The 17,783-nt window shown below is 45.3% G+C and overlaps 1 protein-coding gene across 2 annotated transcripts in view; it reads right to left on the reverse strand.

The window, feature by feature from the left end:
- Positions 1-12,908, reverse strand: part of LOC103091825 (CD9 antigen) — a 37,097-nt gene extending 24,189 nt beyond the window's left edge. For both annotated transcript variants that reach the window (XM_032960052.2, XM_032960053.2), the window contains exons 1-2: positions 12,556-12,908; positions 8,809-8,911 (exon numbers count right to left, since the gene is read on the reverse strand). In XM_032960052.2, coding sequence (XP_032815943.1) covers positions 8,809-8,911; positions 12,556-12,621 — 169 coding nt within the window. In that variant the 5' untranslated portion in view covers positions 12,622-12,908. The remainder of the gene's footprint in view (positions 1-8,808; positions 8,912-12,555) is intronic.
- Positions 12,909-17,783: the final 4,875 nt, after the last annotated feature.

A 17,783-nucleotide genomic window follows, 5' to 3' on the forward strand; every position in this document is an offset into this window, starting at 1 on the left:
CTCTTTTTACAAGCCGGGGAAGGAAAAAAAATTCCCAACAACAACCGTGTGACCTTTGACTTAAAACGTTCGTGACTGCAAGAAATCATATTCTTTTGTTCTTTCGGTAAAGTCACGTAGATAGAAAATTTAAATAAATTAAAAATAAAAGCAAAAAAAAACCACGTAGTTTCGATGTTTATTTTCTATCTACGTGACTTTACCGAAAGACCGAAAGAATATGGACCGCATGACCGATGGGGCTGAAACAGCCAAGAGCAGACCGTGCGCGCGCCCACCAAATTTGCTCATAAAAGGGCCACTGGGGGGGTGGTGGCAGGGAACGGAATTTGAAACGGGCTCAACAGAGGGCTGTTTATTCGTGGGTTTCCATTGGAAACATCCGCCGTGCCGACTTCGGTGCCAGCAACTTGCTCGCTCAGAAGCACACGTCGCTTGCAACCTTAATAATAATCATAATTCTGGCGAAACCAACGGGTGCCGCGCCGTGTCTTGTCGCGAGCGCCCGACGAAAAGCAAAGGAGCGGGAGTGCGCCGCGAATTGTCGCGGTTTTCGCCGAGTCGTTGAGAGGTTTGAAGATGACGTTGTTTGCCGAGAAACATCAAGGAAATTTTAAAAAAAAGGAAACTTTGTACGTTGAACTGCTCGCGCGAGCCGAGCCCGGTTTATTTCTTTACCTGTGAAACACGCGTCAGCCCACTCAATAGCAGGAGGCCGCAGCCAAGTCATACACATAGAGCTCACCAGCACAAACAACTCGGCCCAGTGGAGACGTCACAAAGGACGCGCGCGTGCGCACACACACACACACACACGAGGCTTGAGCACTGTAAATCATCGTCCCCCATAAACAAACGCAACAGTTGACGCCAACTCCCGCTCGGTGTTGATTTTTCTCTTCTCAAGCTGCCCGCTCGACTTGCTGGCTCAGGACGCAAGCGACGCGCGTGTATTCAGCGTCGACATAACTTGACAGGGCAGCTCTGCCCTCCCTCCCTCAAGCCCTGCACCTCCTCCCTGCCCCGATTGTGTCTGCCAGCAGGTTAACTTGCAACAGCCACATGCCCCCTGACACCATATCCCGATGCAAATCGAAATGGAAGGGGGGCAACGAGAATGGCGGCAGGAACATCGCTTGGCAGTGACGCCTTCCTCCACGCGGAGCCACGTTTAGAGGTTGGTCTTCGCGTCCAGAAATCAAGCTCGATGCATTTGCGAATGCCAAATACAACACACGTCTATCTCAGTATCCAGCTCAAGTGAGCACCTCGAGAATGCGTTTGTTCTACTCCCCCTTTGTTGGCCAGACGCCTTGAGCGGCAAGCACATCGGGGAGATGGTAGAAGGGAAAAACAAACCGAGTCAACAGAATAAAATGTGAAAGACGCAAGGCGTTGGGGTCACATGAGGTGGACAGAGAGAAGAAGACCAAGACGGTGAGCCAAGAAAGAGGTGGAGAGATAGCCTTGTGGAGACCTTGGGAAAAAGACCACAGGACTGGAGAGTGAAGGAGGCGAGAGGACGTGAAGACAGGCGGGCATGTAGAGATGTCGAGCTCTCCGATTTTCTTTCGAGTTGCACCAGTGCGTGGCGCGAAACATCAGACATCGCGTGGAACAGCACGCGGCGACGACCTGACAGCACATCGCAGCGCTATTGGGCACAACCGTGAAAGCCCACACAGCGGCATGGGGAGATGTTTGACACAGATCGACGCAGCAAGTGCATGGATAAAGAGACCGATCCCGAGGATGACGTGCGTCCACGGCTGTGGGAATTTCTGAGCTGCTTGTGACTGCTTTGTAGGCAACGGTTTCCATTTGAGCAGTATTGACTCTTCAGAGGCAAGGTGCTAAGCAGAGTTTTTGTAACGTTCTCAATTATTGCTGAATGAGGCAAGATGCCGTTATAAAAACGAAGCGCTCTGCCATTGGCTCGATATACGTGTATGTATGTCGAACTTCTTTCGCACCGTATGTAGCCAACCACCATACCAGTGGGAGGTGCGTTGGGTAGTGCTGTTGCACTGCAGAGTCCTCTAATGCGATTTGAAATGGACCGCGTGTGCTTTTCGACGTAAATGTTCCATGTTTATTAAGAAGCTCCCAGCATGTGCAGCGAACGCGGTACAACCCGACAACACAACACAAGGGGAGCAAAGACAAAGATGCCCCATGTAGCCTTAACAGACTGTTGGGGCAAGTGCTGTTAGCGAGCACCTATGAAGGTCTGAGCGTCACACGAGGGGGTGGGTGGCCAGCACCAAGCACCGTCCGCCTTTGTCTCCCCAGTGGCGATGTTTACACATCGCACCAGGTACTCATTTGAGGCTGAGTCGACCTAGTGGAGGCCCAGAACCGATTCAGATGACCGTAACTGGTGTTGGCCGTGAGCGGGAGTCGAACTCGGGTGGCCAGGTTCGCAGCACATCACGCTCATCGGTACAATGCCGCTCACCATACAGGAGGCTCACTATGCACTAACACCCATCAATAACGTGTGCTTTTTTAAAAAAGACAGTTGCTGGGCACAGAACCAAATTCACATTTTCAATAAAGCAGCCAGCATACAAACGGCATGATTCAACTTGTAAATGTGTAGTTCGTTAACAGTTAACAGTGTGGTGGTTGTTGGTAGACTGAGTCCTCAGCATGGGTGGAGGAATCATTTGTGTATGTGTTGAACTTCTTTTGCACCCTATGTAGTCAACCATGCGAATCGGAGGTGCGGGGGAAGGACAACAAACTAAACACAAAAAGCAGTTCTATAGAAGTGAGTTTTCAATCGAGATTATTCAAAAGTGCACAGCTCCAATGGCTTCCTAATATGGGAAGGAAGAGCATTGCAGAAGGCCGCAGAAGCGCATCTGAAAGCACGCGATGCAGTGACCATATTTGTTCGATGGCTGGCCAAAAAAAATAAATGAGTGGACTTCATGGGAAGTAGCTACGGAAGAGTGAAAAGGAGGCAACTTACTGCCAATGAAGCGAGTGGCTGGAGTGCATCGGTCAGTGATGGACCATCAATAACCATGACCGCTTTACAATGAATTGTATCAAGCGCAGCGAGGTAGGGACAGGGTGGTCCAGCCCAGATATGATAAAAAGTTATTGGCCACTTTAAGAGGGCTTCTGAGAGCGTAGGTCATCTTTGACAAGTCAATTACATTAACTGTTTTATTCCATGTTTAAGACCATCTGGGTCCCTACTTCATCACTACAAGTGGCAATATAAAGTTTACCAGAGGAGTTGTGCTATTTTCATATCTCGAGTGTAAACATTACGCCCACACATTCACTGCCAGTTTTCACTTCAGTACAACACCAGAAAACCCCTCTTAAAAAATCACCTTTGGACTCTGAGGCTTTGCAGGATTAAGGCATTGTAAATACAGTACGTCATAATATTATAATAATTTACAGACCTCTGCTGATATACATCTGGACAAAAGCCTCTTCAGCATCCGCACGGTTGGCTACGTACGGCGCGACAGAAGTTCAACGCACAAACGTACGGCATGTCACGCCGGTCGTGAGGTGTTTTTCGACCATACTTCACCATCACTGTCAGTGTGGATTAGTGCAAAGGGGGTGGGAGGGGACCGGCTCATACGTCCGGCGACACTGGTATTAGCTGTGGCCAGGAATCGAACTCAGCTGACTGGGTTGGGGGGCCCCAGTATGCGAGCCATAGCGCCACCGCTCCCACCCAAATGGATTGATTCTCGCCGTAATAACTGTATTATTTTTTATTTAAAGCTTTCGTGACTGCAGGGATTCATATTCTAGGTTCTTTCGGTAAAGTCACGTAGAAGGGAAACAATAAAATAATACAAATATTGTATTGTTTAATATTTTTTATTATTTTATTGTTTCCCTTCTACGTGACTTTACTGAAAGAACCAAGAATATGTATTATTATTTTCAACTGTGTACTCAAACAAGCAACCAGGAGAATAGACTGGATAAATAAAGTTACTTAGGTTAATGAAAAAAAAAACAATTGACTAAAAACGAGGTGATGGTTTTGCATGCGTCTGTTCATGGCAGCACGGGCAGCCAAATGTCGAACAAACTCCGAACAAATATTATAACGTCACGTAGAAGGGAAACAAAATAATTTTTAAAAAATTCTAATTTTATTGTTGTGGTTTTCACACCTGATGATGATTGCTTGTGTTGCAGTCGAAACGTCGTGAGAATTTTATTGTTTTATATTTTTATTATTTTATTGTTTCCCTTCTGCGTGACTTTACCGAAAGAACCAAGAATATGAATCCCTGCAGTCACGAAAGCTTTAAATCAAAAAATATTATAACGCTAAGCAGAAGAGTAAAGACACCATCTGCCCCATCACGCATGCTGTATGAGGAAGGACTATCAGGCTATCAGACCGATTGCTTAAGTCCCACTGGTGTTAAATATTCTACCAACATTACTACTATGATGAGCCAAGAATGTCTGTGTCCCGCGCGTGACGTCACTTCACATCGGCCAGCCCCCCTCATTAATAATCATGAACAGGTAACGCCCTCCACATGGACCCCCCTTCCATTAATAATCATAAGCGGATGACGTCACTCCACATGTAGCCCCCCCCGCATTAATAATCATGAGCAGGTGACGTCACTCCACATCGAACAGCCCCCCTCATTTATAATCATGAAGAGGTGACGTTTTTCAAATGGACACCCCCCCCCATAAATAATTAGTGGGTGACGTCACTCCACATGGGGGGGGGGGGGCGAGGAGCCTCCTCCCCCCTCCTTGGCGTCAACTCACAACCCTCACTACAAAGGCAGAACCCTCACGTCACGCGATCTCCGTGACGCTGTTGAGACATCAAAGTAAAAAGGACGTCATGATGAACAAGGGATTATAACCTTAAAATTAAATAGGTCTGCGTCACCGCGCCCTTACAAACCGCACACGAATTGATGCAATGAATATCACGTCGCGGTCTGTGCTTTTCGCTTGCAAGTTTCAGGTTTACTGCAATACACCCGTCCTTGGACGGGCAAAAGGCGAGTTTATTCTATTTACTTAAGGTGGGGTGGTGGGGGCTCTGCTGAGCCTTCAGCGGGGTCAGGGGGTACGTGGAGAATTGGTGAGCGACTCTGCCACCTCAAACCCCCCTGATGCTGGCTTGCTTGCTGTCCGTGTCATTAAAGCGAATAAACAAATGACGCTGTCGCAGGGTAAAAGACGACGCTGGTTTCGTTTTGTGTTTTGGAGCCTTCAAGAGTGAATTCCACGGCGATGATTACCGTACGGTTATTTTTTTTCTTCATGGGGCACATTCCATGTCGCCTTCATTGTCACACGATTCGGGTGCATCAGCCAAGGCTTGTACTTTTATTGGCAGACAAAGTTCCCCCGCCGCCGCCGTATAGAATGTTGGGCAATAGCTGTTAGCGAGCACTTATGAAGACCGCCACGGCACGCGACGCGGGGTGGGTCACCAGCACCACGCTAGTACTCATTTGATGCCGAGTCGACCTCGACCCAGAAATGTTGTTGTTGGCCATGTGCGGGAATCGAACTCGGGGAAAAACTGGGTTTGTCCCGTAGCGCGCCAACCACTACCGCTCAGTAAAGCCTTCAACAGACTCTTATGCTGTTAGCGAGCACCTGTGAAGGCCGTCATGGCACACGAGCGGGTGGGTGGCCAGCACCACGCCCGGCCACCTTTGTCTCTCCAAGTTGCGATGTTTACACACCGCACCCGGGTACTCGTTCGAGGCCGTGTCAACCTGGCGTTGGACGTGAACGGAAATCGAACTGGGGTGGCCAGCTTCGTAGCGCGCTAACCGCTACGCTACCACACAGCAGCGGAGTGCGCTGTACGACACGCAGCACTTAGGGGTCATTGCACTGCTGGTGTCTTCACACTTGGAAAAAAAAGTTCTTACTGCTGTTGAAAACACTTTGGGTTTCTGGTGGTGTCTCGAAAATAATTGCACTCGCGAAGGAACAGCTTGTTCTGAAATTATGTTGCAATAAAAATGCATCGATATTCTGCTTTGAAACTACACATAACCACTTCCTCTTTCGAACCTATTTTATTTATTTAAGTAAACACCAAGCTCCGCAATGATTAAACCATTTAAAGCCCAATTTCAGCTGTGAGTCACCACTATTGGATATTTATTTATACGTTCCAAATTTCCATTCCACGATTCATACTGTTTCGCTGCCAGAGCATTTCCTTATTAGCATGATGATGACCGATGATGAAAACTAGTGACGGAGTAGAAGCCAAGGAATGGACCAGGTTTGGCAGCACGTCTGCCAAAGAGATGGAGCGATGAAATTAAAATGAACGATGTAAAAATCGGTTGATCCCATGATCGTGGCAATGGCTTGAGGAGACCTTTACCCTACAGTGTGTTTAAGCAATCTTTATTCTGTTTGCAGTGACTTTTTTGGCATGCGTCTCGTGAAAGATGTTTGTGTTTGCTCTTGTTAGTTTGCACATTCCATCCCTGCAGTGTTCTGTAATTACCACCACTGCTGGCGGTCTTGGCCAGTGCTTCTCCTTGAAAAATAATTGGTGAGCTCATTGGGCCTTAACAGCTCAATTAAAAGTTTGAATCTGAGGAGTTGATCATGCCTGATGGTGATGATGTGAGTCAAAGAATGGGTTACAATTGTTTTTCTGAAGTCTCTATGTCGTACATTTTATACCCCAGGTGAGCTCACGAATCATTCTATCTCATTGGGCTCTTATCACCGTCTACTATTTATATTTTAACAGGTAAGATCCACTGAACTACTGTATGTAGCTCTTTTTCAGAAGCGACCTGGCCACAAATGGCAGCTCAACAAAGCAGCTTATCATGTGGACATATATAGCAGCGACATATTTTCTAAACCAGTGGTTCTTAGCCTTTACTGCAGCTTTGCACCCCTTTGGTTCTCAATCCTAATGTTTTTTTTACAAATATAAAATGTTAATAAATACATAGAGGGTTTGATGAAACAAAGTAGTTGTACTTACGTGCCCGTGCTTAATTTGTGTTGCGATGATTTACCTTTGAAAAAAAATCTGGCCATGTCTCGCACCCCCACAAAGGGCATCTCGCACCCCCAGGGGGTGCGTGCACCCCAGGTTAAAAACCACTGCTCTCAACGCACGTTTCTGAATGTGGAGGGAAAAACCAGAGGACCCGGATAAAATTCATACCACCACGGGGAGAGACACATGCAAACTCCAAATATACAGCAGGCATTATCAGAGTCGGGATTGAACCCACAACCTCCTGCATACCAGGCGAGGTAGTTAACATCTCCGAGCCACCGTGGCGCCCTTAACAAAGTGATCAATTGATAAACACATTCACTGCGCTAACATGGAAGTCAGTAGATAATGTACAGTACTGTGATTCTCATGCAATTCCATAACATGACCACATTTGGAATTCATAAACTGGCTGCATATACAGCAGGCTCTCAATTCACACATTTTAAGTGATGGCGTGACATATCCCACAGATGCACCTGCCAAGTGATGCACATTTCACACAGTATTGAACGTATGTCTGTGACAATTCATTCAAAAGAGATTTGATTAACTCTTACAAATCGAGTGCGGTTTTGTCTCAATTTTACAGCCTCGTTTAATGTTAATAATCCATCTTGCCTCATTTGCAGTTCCGTGTGCTCTATTAGCATAAATGTAATGTCAACATTATTATTTGCATGTGAACCAAAAGAATGCATGCATAATAAGTGTGATCCGATGCCTATTACCATCTATAATCACCAATAAATATCTGTCCGTCCCGCGCGTGACGTCACTCCACATGAGGCCCACCCCCCCCCCCGCGTGACGTCACTCCACATGCCGCACCCCTCCCCAATAACCATTAGTGGGTGACGTCACTCCACATGGGGCAACCCCCCTCATTCATATCATGAGCTGAACAATTTTTCTATTGAACATTTCAAATGTACTGCAATATACATCCGTCCTTGGACGGGCAAAAAAGCTAGTATCCCATAAACGTTAAGGAATTATGTCAATCACATGATCACTCATCAAAAACACTGATTAATAAGTCAGACGACGGGATTCTGCTTCGTTCACTTAAGCATCACAGGGCCAAACATATCATCACCATGGTCAATCCACTGCTGGATGAAGGGCTCGCCAAGCCACTGCCATCCGGCAATGCAACAATCGATCTATCTCCTGCACACGTGCTGATTTCATCACTCAATCTCCACAGTGGAGATCCTCTCGGATGTTTCCTCCATTGGATGCCATTCCATCATGAGCCTCGACCACCGGGCCATCCCCGTCTCTTCTCTTGACACGTCTCCCCAAGCCCAATTATTTCTCTTGACGGCGAATAATATATCTCTAACTTGCGTAAGATCTCTAAATTCTCGTATTCCTTCTCTTCCTGTCTCTCAGTGTAAGTCGAATCATAAACCCCATTCATGCTTCCTTGTGCACTTTTCAGTTTGTATTCCATATTCTTTGCCATTGTCCATGTTTGTGATCCATGTCACTCGTATAACTCATATATAATGGAAATGCTGCACTCTATGAGGCAAACACCCTGATGATGGGAGCTTCCAATGTGTATGTGATGCACTGCCAACAGTGTGGGCACAGCGTGGCACTAGCATATGAAACATCACAAATCAAAGCATGCCAGAGGAATATAATACTCATGCCGTGGAGACAATCTCTGGCTTTGATTTAAGAAAACTCAAGAATGCACGCCGCACAGCTGCGTTCACTGTTGTCTGCTCTGGAAACAGGCTTTGTGGGATCAGACCAGAGCCAGTCGTTCTTACCAGTGTAGAAGGTGGAGGGGGAACCCTCCAGGTCAAAGATATCCTTGGTCTGGGAGTCGAAGCGCAGCCACAAGGCGATCCCCAACACTGCGCCTCCGGCCAGCTGTCCATGACATCACAAGCACGGAAAAGATGAGTGGCATATCCCAAAGCAAAGCAGCACGAGAAAACTTTAAAAAACGCAAGAATGTTTAATTTTTAGCCGCATGTGATTTGTGAAGCCATTAAGACAATTGTAAACTAGACTTAAAGCCAGCTTTTAAATTCTGAAAAAAATAATTATTCACGGCTAAAGCGTGAATTTGTATACGGACCCTAACTCTAACCCCAATGCTCAATCCTAGCCCCTGTGTAAACTATGAGCCCTAACCCAAGCCATAACCCATAACTTTTAACCCCACAACACACTCTAAAGGAGCTAAATGCCTTGTTATTACATCAACTGAAATCCAAGGAGAATCTGTGACTGGATTAAAATCTGCTCTCGAATTTGATAAAAGTCTGCAGGGACAGAAGAGCCAGGGGACACGTGTGTTTTCCAGCACCTGCCGTAACTCACAGTTTTGCACATTAGAATATGCAGGGCATCGCCAATAGAAGCCACTAAAGATTTACTGCACTTTTGAGTGGGATTACAGTTATGACCAATATAATCCCAGTGCTCCACTTGCAATGAGGGTTGTGAAAAATGGGCTGCATCGATTGACAACGTGCTGAGCTACTTTCGTTTTTTTTTAGTGACAGGAATTATGACAATTCACTACTGTAATAAAAGTGTCAATCAGTCGACAATGTAGAATGACGATCAATTCCAAAATATGCGTGCACAACTTATAGCTTTCGTGACTGCAGGAATTCATATTCTTTGGGTCTTTCGGTAAAGTCACGTAGATAGGTTCAAAGAAAATAACAAAAAATAGCAAGTAGTAGTATTTTGTTATTTTCTTTGAACCTATCTACGTGACTCAAAGAATGTGCGTGCACTACTTTTTGTAAGATTTGTATGACATTCCTTTTGTGTGTGTTTGCTGCCCTGCGATTGCTTGCTCATGCCACCGCTGTGCAAGAAGGCCCTCCACTAAAGGGAACTCAGAAGTTCATAAGTTTATTATTCGTATAAATGATCCATTGAGCTATGCAGCTATTTTTTTTCAAGGGTGAGCTCTAGAGAGCCTCCTCCAGATAGAGCTTCACGGGAGATAATTTCTGCCGACTCTCTTGCAACGGCTGGCCGAAGGGCCGAGAATATTTGAGAGTACCCACACTTGCCGATCAACTGATCGTGGCATACCCATTGATAATGAGTAGACAGAGATCTGGGAGGGAGAGATTTGAGAAATTATTTCAGCTACTGCGCCCGCAAAAGATGGAATCAACCCATTGCACCACATCACCAACCGCCTGTGTTGATGTGTTTATTGTTTAAGCAAAATGACACAGAGATTGGCAAATAAGACTTAAAACATCACGAACCACTCAATACAATCGCCTACTGTCCGCTCTTGCACTCAGCTAATAGTAAGGGGGTAAGTGTGGCACACAAATAACTCGGACATAAGGCTCCCAGAGAGGCTGTTTCAATTAAATTAAGAGGGCAAACATGGCGTATCAGAAAAAAAACGTTGGGATTTCAATGGCATTGATGGTAAGAGACCACTGACTTAAATTAATTAGAGACACTCTCCGTCTCGGAGGCTGCTTCCGCGATGATCGTTGACACGGGTCAAACGCCTCTCCCAACTGTTAGTGGAATAGAGTGACTCTCCTGAAACAGCCACGGGCCACTTTGGAGCACTGCACGGGTGAATCGCACATATGTGCACGCTTGCAGTTGGGTGTGTGAGGTTGCGTATTGTGGCTGTGTGCTTCTGGAACCATTTGGAAATTGCCATTCCAAAATACCCCCTCTAGATGAGCTCTTTTTGAGAGCTCCTTCCTGTTGGAGGCCCTTCCGCCAGCAGGTACCGTGAGCAAGCTAATGCAGGGATGTACCACTACCTCCACAAACCGCCCGGGGGGGGGGGACGACCACCTTGGAGCATCACAGCGGTTATGAGCACACGTGCAGCATTGTAGAATTTGCATAGAGCTAAGATATGGCCAAGAGGCGTTGTATAATTAGGCGTCAGAACTTCTAGTCTGGACTTGCACAAGCTGTAATGGATTTTAGACGTTGTATTTATACTTTGTTATGCATTCCTGAGAGCATACAAGTTGGCTACAAGTCGGGTTAAGCACTCAATTAGCCCCTACAGAACGCTGCACATTGTTATCCATCACCCAGTCCTCAATAGTGTATTTATACCGTGCAACGGCATAGAAAGGGCAATTGTGAATTCTCAAAACGAACGCCGTTTCAAACCCATGTTTGAAGAGACAAAGGGTGTACAAGAAGCTTTTTTTTTACACACAAAACGTGGAGCAATTACCAGCAAATGTTTTCCCAGTGCCTTTGTGGGAGCCATGGCCACAGCTGATTAAGTAAACTGGGAGAGTGGCCCACGTTGTTTATTAGACTTTCGCTAATTAATTATTCTAATAGGGGGTAAAGTTGAACTTATTCCTATCGAGATGGTAATTTTGCTGACAAAAAAAACTGATAGTGCTGTGTGTAGTTTTGTGTCCAATTAATTCGTCAAAAAATATGCTATTTTTATTTGAATTATCAATATTGTGAGAGACACCGACCCAAACATTACCCAGAGGCCAAGTGGATATTTAGTTTTATTTTCTATCAGTATTGATTACATAACTATTCTCAATATTATATAAGCAGACTTACCATCACATTATAATACAAGTACCAACACCAACAGCCCCGTGTATGTAACGGTTACGGATCGATATCCATTATATACTCTATACACCCAGTACTAAATACTGCAATGCAATTCTAAAGCAAAGACGTTTTGTACGTCGCCACGCTGTGGGTAATTTAATGTAATTGTCGCCTTTTTTTTACTGCAGCAATACACTGCATGGGATTTCGTCAGATCGGCAAGAAAAGCCACAGATCATTAAACAAACAAAATAAAAACATCAGCCCCGTGCACGTCTGAAAATTAAAAAAAAAATTAGTGCTACATATTTGGCACAGTGCGAGTGGTCACTCAGCGTTAAACAAGCGCCGTTAAAATCTCTGCGGTCCCACGCCCTAAATTCCTAACGGGATCTTACCAATTACTTATAGACGTTAAACACACAATACTACCTACGTACGGGTTCTTTTTTTTGCTCTTCTTCTTCTTCAAACATAGCCATTTCGTGTATTCAAACGTGTCCTATGCATATAATTTAAATATTCCACAACAGTCTCCTTCTATACGTGTATATTCATTATGCAGGCACACACACACGCAGTGGGAAAAAAAAAACACACACACCTGGTAGCGGTGATTAAAACAAACACCATGCTTAAGAACCAGCGTGGTGAAGTATGGTCAAGTAACCCACACGGCGTGGAGAGGCTCTCATCCAGCAGTGGATTGACACAATTACATCCGTGAGAACTGCTGTGGATGATGTTGGCGGTCAAGTAATTCATTCCACCACTGCCGCTGCTGTTTATGTGACGTGTGCAACCACACAATGCAAAGACACACACACACGCATCCCACGTCGAAGTCAGCATCACAGTCTCCATTCATCATAATCAGCAGCGGCCACGATCAATCCACTGCTGGATGGATGCCTCCCACAGAAGAGCAATGCGCTAAAAAAAACCCCGCAAAAATAAACGAAACTCACCCAAAAGACGAAGTTAAACACAAAGAGGAGGTATTTGACGCATTTCATACAGCCTTTGACGCCCATTGTTGCTGCTGCTGCCGCTTGCTGAGCCTCGTGAGACGTGCCGAGAATGAAATGTTGAGCCGTGGAGAAAAAAAGAGAGACGCAGAGGATGAGGAGGAGGAGAGAGATATGGTTAGAGACACACACACAGAGTGCTTCTACTGACGACGAGAAGATGGCGCTGTATTTCTCTGTGCCCTCACTCGTTCGCTCTCTCCCCAGTTGAGCGGGGTTTTTTTGTTAACAACCACCACCCTTCCTCCTCCTACCCACTCGTTCCAACAACATCATCGTCGTCGTCGCAACAGCGAGAGCAGGCGCCCTCCTTTGACGCCCAAGTCGAATTGCAGCGCAGAGCGAGGCTGGGAATTCAACAACGTGGTGGTGATGGTGAGAGTGTTGTGCCACAGATTGCTTTCAAGATTGATAATTTCCACCCACCACCCCGAGTGTGAAGTATGGCCAAATAACCACACACGGACCTGCAACAGCGCGGGAAGGTGCTCATCCAGCGGTTGGACTGGCAATTGGCCGTTTATTATAATTGCAGCATTATTATAATTTAGTTGTGAGAAAGCCCCATCGTGTGTTGTTGAATGTCAACAACCACGAACTGCATTTCCCAACGGTTACATTGCAACGCCAATTAATAACGTATATCTAATCCACCAGGGGATTGACCATTCAGGGCTGTACGTGTACTTATGGCTGGGTTTTTTTTACACATCACACGCATGGGGTCACCCAGTGTGCTTGCTGTTATCCTATGGCGTGACATCTGTTGCAATCATCGTACTCAATCATGGTCTATTTCTCACGGTTCTGCAAATCCATCCAAGCGCCAGGAACACACGTGCCGATTTCTTGACTCCATCTCCTTTGACGTGTTCACTCTTGTGACTGCCATCGCCCCTTCGAGCGACGTGTCCATCCCAATCCCATTGGCATCAGCAGCTTAACTAGCTCGGGGCAAACTTGTGTGCCTTGCGCACCCGCCACCTCCTCCTGGTGGCCAAAGTTACGAGTTGGGGCCTCCTTGACAACTACCATGTGATTAGGCAAAATGAGACGCGAATGATAATAGCCCTAGGAGCGACCGTGCGAGACAAATCAATCATTGGGGCCCCACCTGACCGATTGCCGTACCCCCTGAGCTGATAAGGTAGTTAGGCCACTGAATTGCACATGCTGTATGTAGAAATTAATACTGTAACAACTATAGCACATATATACGTGAACCAGAAACAAGGTAATCTAGCTATGTTAGGCACATACAGACACAGTGTACACACACGTGTACCAGAGTTTTGAGATGCGTTTTTTGTTATACTGTATTTAAAAGTTATGATTATATGAACTCACCCACTTTACGTCTCTTATAAACTTCTATTTGAACGGAAAAAACGTTTAAACGATAACAGGAAGCAATGAATTCTAGATTTGAAGCTTTCGTGACTGCAAGGATCCATACTCTTTGGTTCTATTCGGTAAAGTCACGTAAAAGTATAAAACAAAAAAATAATTCACGACGTTTCGGCCACCCCAAAACACATACCAGTAGATGATATCATATCTCAGGTCAATGTAGCCCTCAAAGGCGTAGGACACATCCAAGCAGATGTTGCGAGAGCTGAAATAGCCACTATTCTTAAGAATGCTAAGAAACCCATTAGCAACATCAGCAAAAATGAACGCTCTGAACTCGCGAATTAAAAAAAAACAGAAGTGACATAGTCATCCTCTCAGTCGATAAAGGCAACGCTACTGTAATTATGGATAAAGATTCATACAACAACAAAATCCAGAATCTGCTCAACGATGGAAGTTGCTCAAAAATTAAAAATGACCCTACTAATAGCCTAGCAATGAAAACCAACAAGATCATCACAAGTTCGACCTCCCTAATCAACCCAACTAAACGTCCCTTCTTAAAACCTTCTGCTGCAAGACCCCCTAGATTCTATGGTCTTCCAAAGATTCATAAAGAAGGCACCCCACTACGACCCATCGTATCCACGATCAACTCCCCTACCTATAGACTAGCCCGTTTTCTGTCAGATACCTTGCTGCCTTTCACTGGCAAGACCGCCTCAGCAGTACTTAACTCAGCCCAATTGGTTTCTATGGTCAAAGACGTTGTACTGTCCCCTGACGATATCCTTGTCAGCTTCGATGTGGTCTCTTTGTTCACCAAGGTCGCAGTACCTGATACCATTGAAATAATTGAAAATTTGGTCCAACATGGACTAGACCCCGATACACCTGCACTGGTTAGGCACTGCCTCAACAATACCTATTTTACTTGGAATGGCTCCTTCTACAAACAAAATGAGAGTACCCCCATGGGATCCCCCTTGTCACCAGTGATAGCCAATATTTTCATCGAGAAATTTGAATCAGACGCCATCCAAACTTCCACCCTCAGACCTTCCCTGTGGAAGAGATATGTAGACGATACTTTCGTCATTTGGCCGCATGGCCTCCCAGCTTTGAACCTTTTTCTAGACCACATTAATTCCAGACACCCCGCCATCAAATTCACCATGGAAGTGGAGAAAGATGGCAAGCTGCCATTCTTGGATGTTCTGTTTGAGAGGAGACCTGATGGCTCATTGGGACATTGTCTACAGGAAACCCACCCACACATATTCCTACTTGAAACCTGATTCCCACCACCACCCGACGCAAAATAATTATCTCATCAAAACGTTATACCACAGGGCTCATTGCATTTCGGACCAACACCACTTGACCAGTGAATTAAAACATGTGCATCTGGCCCTCAAAAGGAATGGATACTCTGACCTACCATCCGCCAAGCTGTTTCTCCCTCCATACAGAAACAACCACTTGATACTCCGATCAAAACCATCACACTGTCATATATAGCAGGCGTTACTAAAAAGATCCCCAAAATTCTAAACAAACACAAGATCCTGACATACAGTACCCCGGAGTTTACAGATTGATCTGCACCTGTGGTGACTGCTATATCGGGGAGACGAAACGACATGTCTCTGACCGAATTCGCGAGCACAAATCAGATTTGAAACACGGCAGAACGAATTCTTCTGCCGTAGCTGATCACTGTTACAATGCTGTGGGTGATCACGATATAATTTTCTCCGATACCAAGGTTCTTTGCAAACCCACGGGTTTTCATCAGAGATTTGTTCACGAGACAATTCAGATTTACAAACACAGACACAATTTCAACCGAGAAGATGGTTTCAAATTAAGCAACCATTGGAAACATGTTCTAAATCGAACCAAACATTAAACTAATTTTCAATGGTACAGTATATTTTTTCAAGTAGTGGTATCCCAAACTTTCGCGGCTGCTTAAATTCCCTTTTGACACCATAAATATGTAAACTCCCCCTCCCCCCCTCGCCGGTCTGCACATGTTCACCCCCTCTACACCGTTCACCATGCTAAGTCCGCCAATTGAATGCTAATTTTTTTAATGCTAATTCCTTTGTCAAGGCACCTTAATTCCTCTCACACAAGCTTGAAAGTCACGGTCTGAGGTTGGCTGTGTTCACTCCAGCGCTGTCCTCGAGACAGTCTGGTCCCTTCACCTGATGAAGGCCACTTGTGTTGTGGCCGAAACGTCGTGAATTTTGTTATTTTTTGTTGTTTTATACTTTTACGTAACTTTACCGAATAGAACCAAACAGTAAGGAAGCAATTACATTAAACAAACCAAATAATAAAGTCACGTAGGTATAAAATAAATCACGACGTTTCGGGCGCAACACAAGCATCCACGAAAGGTTCAAATCAAGATTAATAATGCCTCCCACACCATGGGAGGTCGTGAGGTTTGCTTGACGATACTTCACCACGCTGGTCAGTGCGGGTTAAAGGTGGGGAGAAAACGATGTTGTGGATTAGTTCAGTACATTGCAATGGGTTTTGATGCACTGCCATCTGCTGATAACATAGCATCACAGCAGCCTACAGCACCTGCTTTTTTTTGGCACGGCGGCAGTTATATATTTTGATAATAGGTTGTGCGACAAACGGTGTACTGGTAGCCCGATTTTCGATGTGACGACGTATTCGCGTGATTTTGCGTTGCGGATAGTATTCGCCCATTTGGGCTGGTCCGAAAAAAACACAAATGGGCCGGTGAGAAATAATTTTTGGGGCGTACATAAGCAATGAAGCGTACACATTGAAGGCAATAATTTTTACTTTGATCACATTTGCAATTTCCCCACACAGACTGGCCTTCGGAACGGACCGGCCCACCGGGTATTTGCCCGGATTACCCTATGGCTGGTCCGGGCCAGTCCAGGCCTGCATTGCGGTCACATATCCAAGCACTATCAAGGCTCAAAACTGTTTAATTTCCGGCATCTGACATGGTCGGGCACTTTCAGGTTATTTGGTGACATGTTGGCTATGCTTAAACCCAGGAAAAAAATCTTCAAATACGTAAAAATAGCAACCTTGAAGTTGGTGGGTTTAATATTTGGGCTGTTAGCGTTACGATCTAGAATGTCTCGTTCTCAACACTGATAAACGTCACACCACCAATGAAGTAGTGTGCCTTTCATGTAGTGACATTCAAGCCGATGGTAAGCAGGGAAATCCGCCGATGGGCGAAGGTCTTCCCACGTTTGTTCGATCATGGTGACTGTTTGACCACAATTTGTCACGCTGATTAGTGCGCTTTGGGGCTTGTTAGGCCATACTTTATCAGGCTCAGTTGCGCTTTGGGAAAATCGAGCCCAAGGTCAGTTCATCACTTGCCACTTATGTTAAACCCAAGTCACTGGGTTCAGAGTACAATGCACTAACCACTGCGTCACAGCTTTATCCCACCATTAACCATTGAAAAATGATAAAATATTCACTTTTCGTTTTATATTTAATGTATTATGTAATGCTTTTCGCAATTTCCTCAAATCAATTAAAACGATGTGGGTTTAGTCAAACATGACAAAGCAGAATGTCCTGAAGACTTCAGACTCCGTTAAGGATTTCCGTCAAATAAAATTTAGAAACCCATTAAGAATTGGCTGGGAATCAAATCCAAGCAAGTTTCCTACAACAGTGACCACACGAGACATCATTAAACAAACGCTGCATGAATGCAAACACTGCATCGTTGATTCATCGCTTTCTATGTCGCTACCTTGAAACCCAAAGCCAGTTTGCTCGCTTCGACCAAT

The sequence above is a fragment of the Petromyzon marinus genome, chromosome 24 (assembly GCF_048934315.1).
Source record: "Petromyzon marinus isolate PM22_M1 ecotype Great Lakes invasive population chromosome 24, UKy_Petmar_22M1.pri1.0, whole genome shotgun sequence".
NCBI classification, from domain to species: Eukaryota; Metazoa; Chordata; class Hyperoartia; order Petromyzontiformes; family Petromyzontidae; genus Petromyzon; species Petromyzon marinus.